General features: G+C 43.4%; 1 protein-coding gene across 1 annotated transcript; it reads left to right on the forward strand.

Moving 5' to 3' along the window:
- The first annotated feature begins 2,742 nt into the window (after window positions 1-2,742).
- LOC136537801 (uncharacterized) lies at window positions 2,743-4,362 on the forward strand. The gene is made up of 2 exons (XM_066529765.1): window positions 2,743-3,283; window positions 4,190-4,362. Exons 1-2 carry the CDS (start codon window positions 3,033-3,035, stop codon window positions 4,227-4,229), a joined length of 291 nt encoding a protein of 96 aa, XP_066385862.1. The 5' UTR covers window positions 2,743-3,032; the 3' UTR covers window positions 4,230-4,362.
- Window positions 4,363-9,722: the final 5,360 nt, after the last annotated feature.

Consider the following 9,722-nt stretch of genomic DNA (forward strand, 5'->3'; position numbering starts at 1 on the left):
GACAATTGTGGTAAAATTAGCAAATTTAGTATACAAATAATTTTTTAGACTTTTAGGGAGCTAAAAATACAGTTTGACAAATATAAATGATATAAACATAGGACAATTGTGGTAAAATTAGCAAGTTTAGTATGAAGCACATTTTTTGGACTATCACAAACTTAAAATTTAAAAATGCTGCGTGCTAATTTCTAGCACCGGTGTATGCATGTACATCATACATACATTCATGTGTATTATATGCATACATTCATCATACATGTGTGCGTACATACATTTTTCTACACATAAGTAGCTTGTGCCTCCTGGGAGGCATATTGCTAGCAGATTAGTACATCTTTAAATATGGCGCACGAAATATGTTTCTACGGTACGGTACTATATCACCTATACAAACCTTCGCGGAACGGAAACAGACGAAAATAACCTACTCCCGCTGCTGGGCCTAAGGCGACGTGTCGGCCTGCTAGCCCACAGTTGTTCCTGCTAGCCCGCGGTTCTCCCTTGGGCCTAGGCCCCTACGCCTCACAGCCGCGGTCGTTCCCCGGAGCGCTCTCGCGGAGGCGTCAAACCGAAATCCTTCACGATTTCACAGAAAGGGAGAGCGACAGAGCGTGGCCTAGCCTGCTTCCTTCTGTACTTCTGTTCTCGCCTCCACCGTCGCCCGAGCGGGTGTCTGAAACTGACGTTCATTATCTCTTTTTTCCCTCTCTTTCTCAGAGCTTCCCCGTAGCTTCTTTTTTTACTCGTAGCCCCAAGTTTTACTCGTAGCCCCAGCTGCCAGATAGGATCGGATAAAAAAATAGGTGCTCTATGCTTGTTATAGTGGCTTGCAGTACATATGCTGGGGAGAGAGAATATGGTCCATGCTAAAAAAGAAGATGGAGAGGAAATAAAGGTGAGGTACGATGAAAACAAAAAGTTTCTTTACAAACCACTACGAGTGATAGTTTGTGTTATGTGAATAGTAGTCTCAACATTTCTTAGTTTATGTGGATCACTTTATTTGTACTGTAGTGTTAGCCTCCATCAGTGATGCCCCTCAAACGCAACCTGACTGTGGAATCTATCTCCAAATGTCGCTTGCTTGCAGTGAAAGCAGTGTAGGGTTGTAGTGTTACAGAGCGTGAGAAATGGTCTGCACGCAAGTGGATTCATGTGAAAAAAAAATTGAATGCATCAAGCACGACGCAAAGCGAAGGATGTTCTGTCTGACGGGGGCGAGATTTGCGTGTCATGGGCTGCATCAGGCTTGCGAGAATAGCCCGGTCTCCGTGGCTGGCATCCTGGCACAGAAGACTCAGCAGGCCAGTAACTCAGGGCGCGTTTAGATGTGAAAATTTTTGGCTTTCAGCTACTGTAGCACTTTCGTTTGTATTTGGTAAAAACTGTCTAATTATGGACTATTTAGGCTTAAAAGATTCGTCTCGTCAATTACAGGCAAACTGTGTAATTAGTTATTCTTTTTACCTACATTTAATGCTCCATGCATGCGCCGCAAGATTTGATGTGACGAAGAATCTTGAAAATTTTTGGATTTTGGCTTGCATCTAAACGGGGCCTCAGTACAACAAGAGCTGTAATATGTGCAGGTTGCAATTCGTTGATTCCCATCTGGTAGATGGCAACATGCAGTTTCACACCTTCTTGGACATTGACGCTGACACTTCAATATTTGAGTGATATATGGGATGAGTGACATTCATAATGTTCAGAAGTTTTGAACTCTGTTCGTGCATTACATGAGTCCTGAATTTACTGCAATTTGGAGAAGCTGTAATTTGTGATTTACTGCCACAGTAGGCTGGCTGGGGTGACACTGTGGCATGCAACTCTCTGTTCCTGCTTTGCTTTACTATTTTGTTGTCTAGCTTCACAGTGGATTTAAGGACAGCGACTGTGTCAGCCTGTCTCAAAAATAACCAACTTCTTTGGCCCTTTCCACAATATAGAAGCTCTTTGGCCTCAGTCTCCTGCCTCAAGCTTTGATCTGCCAAAGAAACCCTGCCTCCTGCACAAGAGCAAGGAGAGAGAGAAACAAATATATAATTACTATTTGGCCAGTCACTAGATTCCATATGTAGGGGCACCAGCATGAAGGAAGCAGCAATCCAACAAAATCTTGTTACACTGATATATAGAGGTAATATTCGAAATGAATGGGCTTCAGTGAGCGTGCTCAGAATATCTTATCAAAGGGAATTTATTTAGCAGAGAATCAAAACCACGATTTTGGTTCGTGATGAAGGACCATTTGTATACCAATTGACCCAAAGAAAAAAAGGACACTCAAAAGGATTGTGACAGATCACATGAAAGTGAAGTTTCTTTCTTCAGGGTGCTGCTCACTTTGGAGCTGCTGCTGCTTTTGAACATCACTTTAGCCATGGCAATCTCTCATGTGTCATGCTGTTCTGTCCTAGAATGACTCAAAGATGAATTCTTTCCTTTTCTTTTGCACATATGACCTGAATTACCTTCCAATAGGAATGTACTTGAGGGAGAACAGGGGCAGCCTTAAGGATCTGATAGCTGCAATGCCTCTCAAAACTTTTCTTTTTTTTTTCATCCACTGTCTTTTACCCTTCTCTTCACAAGAAGAAACAAGGGATTAAGAGGGAAAGTTAGGAAAACAACATAACTCAAAAAGCAAAGTGCAATAAAAGCAAGCATGGCTCAGCTTGCTTTGATTCTACTCTCCCCCCTCCCCCTCCCCCTCCATTAGGGACGTCCTTCAAAAGCACAGCAGAATCGGCCAAAGCAAAAGAAAGCCCCAGAGGCCAGAACAGAACAAGAAGCAAGAATACCGCAACAGCGACTGACACAAATCCTGCTGCTACTTCCCCACATTATAATATGCAGTCACGTTGCGCAGCCGCAGCCGCAGCAGCGTTGCATCGCATTTGCGCCACCCCATGCCCATGAGAAGAAGCTCTTAGAAGACCAGCGTTGTCGCCAGGAGAGAGGAGGAGGAGGAGGAGGAGGCGGCCACGGAAGAAGACGACGCTGCGCGGCGACGACCGGAGGGTGTCATGAGAAGGCCGGCCGTGTTCGTGAGGCAGGCGGCGCCGGCGGCATTGGCCATCTTGTTTGGAGCGCTTCTTCTGATGTCGTTCGTCATGGACGACGTCAAGAGAGCGGCTCTGCCGGCGGCGATCGGTGGGAGGAGGATGCTGGGCAGAGGCGCTGGAGGGCAGAGGACTCTGGAGGATTTCAAGGCTGATAACCCCTTCCAGGACAGCAAGAGAAGGGTGCCCAATGGTCCTGATCCTATCCACAACAGGTACTTCGATTTACAGATTACTGCACTACAAGCTTGGTTTTGGTGTTTGAGTTGGTCCTTTTTTAACCCTTGTCATGAGGAATTTTGCCACTTCAGAAAAGCAGTTGCTATCTCTGTACCAATGCACAGGTTTCTTGAAACTAGACGTTTTAGGCTTAAAAATGGCTTCTTTACTACGTATGATGAGGCAACAAGATACTGTAGGTCTGTAGCCTTCATCCAACTTGAAATGGAATTCCAACACATGACATTTTTGTCGTAACTTGTTTGTTTAGGCTTGCGTCATGGGAAGGGAACGCTCTTGTTTCACCAGTTTCTGTCTGCTGGCATGTAGTCTAAGGTGAATGTTTTGCAGTGCCTTCAATGTGCTGTGTAATAGCCACAAAACGTTCATTTTTTCCAGACATGTAATTAGTTTGTCTCACCATATACACCCATTTACCATGTTTTGTCTGAAGATTTTTCATGTTGGATATATAGTAGGTCAGAAAAGAAAGAAAAAACTAATATTTCACATAACATAAATAAATATATGAGTAAAAGCAGGGAGGGAAAAACAAAGGGAGACGCATATGAGCAAAAGATGTCACGCGCTCCTTTTCCTCATCACTCCCACATTCCCCTATGATGATATGCTAATCTTTCAGCAAAAGCAAGCAGATAAGTCCTATTCCCCCAATGAGTAACATAGATGCACATATCATTCTTGAAATCATTAGTCTACATCCATGAAAGCAGTCAAACAAAGCGCACCACCACGGTTCATCATTGATAAATAAACAACAGAAAGTCTTAACGGTTTCAGTGCATCACCTGCTGAAACAAAGACTGTGCTGTCTCAGTCAGTCCATGCCTTCAGGCTTCTTCCCCTTCTAATCCAGTTTCAAATCCTTGTGCCTTCTCCAGGGGAACCGGCAAGTCAGGACGATCGCCGGGCCGAGCATGACGTCGGCAGCGCGCATGCCGAGGCGTGGAAGCTTCCGATTCCGAAGAGGCCGGCGACATGTTGGGAGCAGCAAGCAAACAGAAGATGCATTGCATGGCATTGCATTGCATGGAGGAAGAGGAACAGACAAGAGGTGCATTGTGGTGGGTCTGGCTGGGATATGTTGGGTGTAACTAGGGGGAGGTGGCCTATCTTCTTCTAAGCACTGCTATTTAAGACAGTTTTAAGCATGATGAAAACTTTAGCTTTTTGGGGGGAAACAAAGGCTATTCGATTCTACCAGTGGGGGTTTGTTTTTTGTAAAGAGAGCAGTAAGTATCAAGCTTCCCTCTCACATGGAAACAAGCAAGCATCAAAGATTCTTGGCAAAGGGATGTGGGCAAGAGCTCCTCCCCTCTCTCTTTTGGCCGCAGCTGCTTTATACCCTGTTTTCTTTGAGGTGTTCATTCTTTTGCATTACCACTGTATGGTCTGCAGCACAGCAGCAGCAGCACATCATAATTTTGCTAAAGGGGTCATGGGTCTGAACTCTGAAAAGAAGCACCGGCACATACAATTCTCTTACAGAACTTTATCTTCTTTTTTTTGTTTCAAAATATAGTCCCACATGCCAAAATTCAGGCTTACAAGTCTTGTGAATGTCTCTAGCAGTCTAGTTTTTACCACAAAACATGAACCTTTTGCATCAAGCATGCCACAAACAAACAAAACAGGAGCAGGTTAAAAGCAAAGGGAGAGAAGGGGTAAAAAGAGAGAGAGAGGAGAAGCGCCAGCCAAGCCAGCCTGCCAAAGCAGCAAGCCTGCCTTTTCTATTCTTTTGTTTCCTCCCTCTCCCTCCATTGTACCTTCTCTCTTTAACTTCTTTTCTTGTGAAGCTTTGAACAGGCAAAGTGGCCTTGCTTGAGTTCTAAAGCAGACAAGGATGCTAGAGAGAGAGTGTGAGGGCACTGTGACTCTGTGAGATAAGAGCTGTGGTTTCTGTCCAAAAGATGAAGGCTCCTGGTCCTGGGGGCTAACCTATTGACCAGTCATCTTGTGTTTTACTAGTAGAACTGAAGATGCACTGCATTGTGTGGACTGCTTTGTTCATCAGATGCTGAGCAAAGGGGAGACAGAGATGAATCCTGTTCCTGCGTTGCATGCCTCCAGTCAAGAGGCACCCTGGGGCCTGGTGCCGTGCCAATGCAAGCACAGATCCATTGCTTTTTAGTTTTTACTCTTTGGGATCCAAAAACAGTGCGTACATAGAGTACATCCTAGCTTCCAATGCAGGGTCTCACGCTGTATTTCAGTTGCTTGGAAACAACTGAGAGCTTAGTTTCAGTGCATACTACTGTATGTGCTAGGACTAAAAAGCCTAGAATTCTGGATTAGTTGAAACATGAAGTCATAAATCTCCAGTTTAGATCTAGTTAATTAGGTGGCATTTCAACTTTTGAAGCAGCACATTTTAGGGCATTCTGATTAATTAAAAAAGAAAATGTGATGTACAAGAGCGACGTTGAGTGCTGTGTTCGTCTTACCTCTCTGAGATCTGACTGGATGTAAGTTTGCCAGGAGCAGCAGATGTACCCCCGAGATAGATTCTTGCAAGCCTCTGACGTCTGACGTCTAGCAAAGCTCAGCAGATGCGTAGCGTATCTCAGTGATTGATAAGATGAGCCAACGCCCATGGAGTCGAACGCTGCACGCAGAGGCAGAGGCTCGTCCCAGCAGGGGATCTTGAGTTGGGCCTGGTTCACTTTGCAAAAAAAATTTTAACCTGATAAATAGTATCACTTTTGTCTTATTTGGCAAATATTGTTCAATCGTGGACCAACTAGGCTCAAAAAATTCATCTCGTGATTTCCAACTAAACTGTGTAATTGGTTATTTTTTTTACCTACATTTAATACTCCATACAAGCGGCTAAAAATTGATGTGATGGAGAAAAAGTGAAAAAACTTAAAATTTGGATGGCATCTAAACAGGGCCTTGAAATCGAAGCAAGTGCACTCGGTTCGAATTGCTGTGGCTTTTGATTCCATGACTTTTACGGCAACGGCACACAATAGTAGGGCATTTGACGGTCCAGGGGAGTTAGCACAAGTGATTAGTGATGCTGCCTTCCACGGTCCCCCCCACTTCATTTCGCTGAAATTTAGCTTATGCTGATGCTTATGCTAAAATACTATGAGAGTAAAACACTGTTCGTTTGCTAAAAAGTACGGTTAAAGTAGTGCAGGAAATAACAAGTTTGGACATGTGTCGTACCATTGAAACACAATATTTTGAACGTGACATTCACAACATTCTATTTGTAGACAATAGTCACTATTAGTTGAGTGTTTATGAAGTATGAACAATTTGCACATAATTCAAATGTCCGCGTGCAACTATCTATTATATCACAATGTCTATGATACATTTAAGATAGACTTATAGTTCTGCAGGAATTAAAACTCTCTTGAAATTTTCAATATCTATGTCAAAAAGTCCTTACGTGAAGTTATATATGAACTCAAAAACATCTTATGTGCAATTTGTAATAGACTAGAAAGTAAATATCATCATGAAACAATGTTTATGCTCATCATATTTATGTGTGTGAGTTGTTCGTTATTTCACGCCGACATGAATTACATTACAGGAAAGTAAGATAGACCTTTGGAGAGTAAATGAATTGCCAACTGTTTTTAATAGCATACTCCCTCCGTCCTGTAATATAGCGCATTCTAGAAATATTAGGATAAATTAAGAGAGAACATAAAAGACGCATATACTCTTATTTTATTTTCTAATCAGGCGCTATTATCAACATGATTGGTGGTGATTGGTAGCTAGATGGAAAGTATTTAATGCAAGAATGATTTTTGTACTCTAGAATGCATTATATTTAAGGACAAATTTTGAATGCTAGAATGCACTGTATTACAGGACGGAGGGAGTAGGTCACTGTACCATTCTTCGAGGGTGTTTAAAAGCAATTTATGTCTTTATGTCACATACCATAAGGAGGTATAGTTTTCCACATAAAAATATTATGGTCCTATCCATGGTATTGCACTCTCAAGGCAAGCTTATAGAGATATACCATACCTACTCTAGATTAGTTAAAAGTCGAGATACCATACAAGAGAAAAAAATCTCCAATTTGAATCAGAATATAAGCTTGCCTAAATGGAACCATAACAATTTTTATGTGAAAAAACTATACTTTCAGATGGTATTCCAAGCAAGACATTAGTGTTCCTCTTTACTTAGTGGAGAGAGAGAGTCATTTTGTAATATATTTGCCATTTTACCTTTGAGCCTGGAAAGCCTAATAACTTGTACAAGTATACATAATGAAAAAATTTAAGTTGGGGACTCTCCTGCTGATTGTCGATGTTTTACCACCGATAGCCTGTCATGGGGGTACTCGGGGCAGTTGTTCGGGCTTCGACGTATGCAGAACTCGGCGGTTAACGCAAGAGACAGTCGGTTTATCCTGGTTCGGGCCCTCGACCGTGATCGAGTAATAGCCCTACATCCAGTCGGCATTAGCCTTTGCGTTGGATTGATTGGTATGTGCTCAATTGTTGTTCTTTGGTGTCCACGGCCTCTCTTTATATAGACAGAAAAGGCCATGGAGCGATTACCTAGACTTGACTTACCGATCTAGGGAGCACTGCCCTCCTTTATATAGTCCAGGAGACAAGAGTCCTAGTCGGTTTATAATGTAGAGTCCTAGTAGGATTACAGGGTAGTACTACTACTAGGATTACATGGGAGGAATCCTAGTTATACTAGATCTTCTCTCTTCCTTGCGGGTATCCCGTGGGTCCCGCATCGACAAGCCCTCGAGCACTTCATGGTTGAGCTCTGGAAGCCCCGTCTTGTTCCTTCAGGTCCTGCCGAGTAGGAACAAGCGTCGTCCGAGTGCTTTCTTGAGTGAAACCGTGTAGCGCTTCGTGAGATCTTCAAGTGGCGTGTACTTTTTTGAAAAAGTACACCCACTGGGTGTAGCCCCCGAGCCTCTTGCTGTTTGGAACAAAGAGTTGCAGGGTCTTCCCTGAAAATTTCCTAGGAAAATTAAAAAATATTCCCCGAGGATATGCCTCTTGTAGAGTCCTCGAGCATTTCATGGTTGAACTCGAAGGCCTCCTTGTTTTCCGGCTTTGCCCGACGAATCAAGCTCGGTCCGGGTTCTTTCGATGTGAAGCCTTGAAGTGGTCCTGTCTTAAAGAAGTATTCTGAGTGGCGTGCGCTTTTTCAAAAAAAAGTGCACTCACCGAGTGTAGCCCCCGAGCCTCTTGCTATTTGGAACAAAAAGTTGGAAGGTCTTTGAATTTTTGTCATTGGAAAAACAGAAATCTCTTTTGAGGATATGTACCCAGCAGCCCCCGAGCATATATCCGGGTTCTTTTATTCAAAAAAAATTCAGATATAGGGTCTTTTGTCATATTCTCGGGTAGTCTGCTTTTGTCAGAGGTAGGTGGAAGGTAGTGGTTGAGTGTAAATGCTGCTCAGTCACGAGTTGTACAGTGTTGGTATATTCTTCCGAATATGCTTGTCCTTGAGCACTATTCCTTCATGCTTGTGTCCTCTTTTATTGCTTTCTGACTTTTCACTGAGTCCTTTGTCAGGCTTGTTCTGTTGGTACTCCAGGTCTATGCGCACTGCTCTTTGGCCTATAAATACCCTCCTGGTGTGCTGCTTTGATTTATCAAGTGTCTTGTTGCATAGTCTGAAGTCTCCGTAGTCATGAATATAATAGTTTGTGAAGTAGAGCAGCCCCCCGGCGTGGTTTGTAATTCTTGTATATCTTGTAGTAGATGGAGGAAGTCTTGTGATAGAGATTAGAGGTAGACTGATCTCGTAGCAACATTGTACCAGGAAGTACGTGGTAGTAGGTAGAGGAAGTCTTGTGATGTGGGATACGTTCCCTCATCCAGCAGTTCTAGGTTGTTCCTCCTCGCCCGCTTTGCGACTGTTCGGTGTAGATCAACACCTGATCCAGCATCACATCGGACTTGGGTAGACTGATGCCTGCAGGCCTCCCCTGGTCCATGTTGTCCTGCTGTGCTGCTGATTTTCGTCTTGGATGCACTTCGCCCGTCCTTTGAAGAAAACAGTGTAGCCGAGTGCGGTGTGTTCTGTTGAGTAGCAATTTGGAACACGTTGTCGTTCCGGGGCCTAGTTCTGTCCGGGTTCCTTGCTACTACCTTGCTTGTCTTAGTACCGAGTTTGTTGGGTCTTGTAATCTTGTATCTTTCGAAGTCATTTGTAATGGAAAGAATCTTGTCTTCTAAGTTGTCGTTCTTCTCTCTGCTGTATTGTCCCGGTTGTTTCTGAGACTTCCGAGTTCTTTCTGTGGAAACCGAGTACTTTGTTTTCCTAGTGTGGTAACGCTTCTTTGCTTCATGGGGTATGAGTTCTTTTGTGGAGTAATATAACAGCTCTGCTGTTGTATTGGATGGATAAGTCTGAAATCTACACGTTAAACTATACCGTTGTGAAAAGGTGTGCCAT

The sequence above is a fragment of the Miscanthus floridulus genome, chromosome 2, assembly GCF_019320115.1.
Source record: "Miscanthus floridulus cultivar M001 chromosome 2, ASM1932011v1, whole genome shotgun sequence".
Lineage (NCBI taxonomy): Eukaryota > Viridiplantae > Streptophyta > Magnoliopsida > Poales > Poaceae > Miscanthus > Miscanthus floridulus.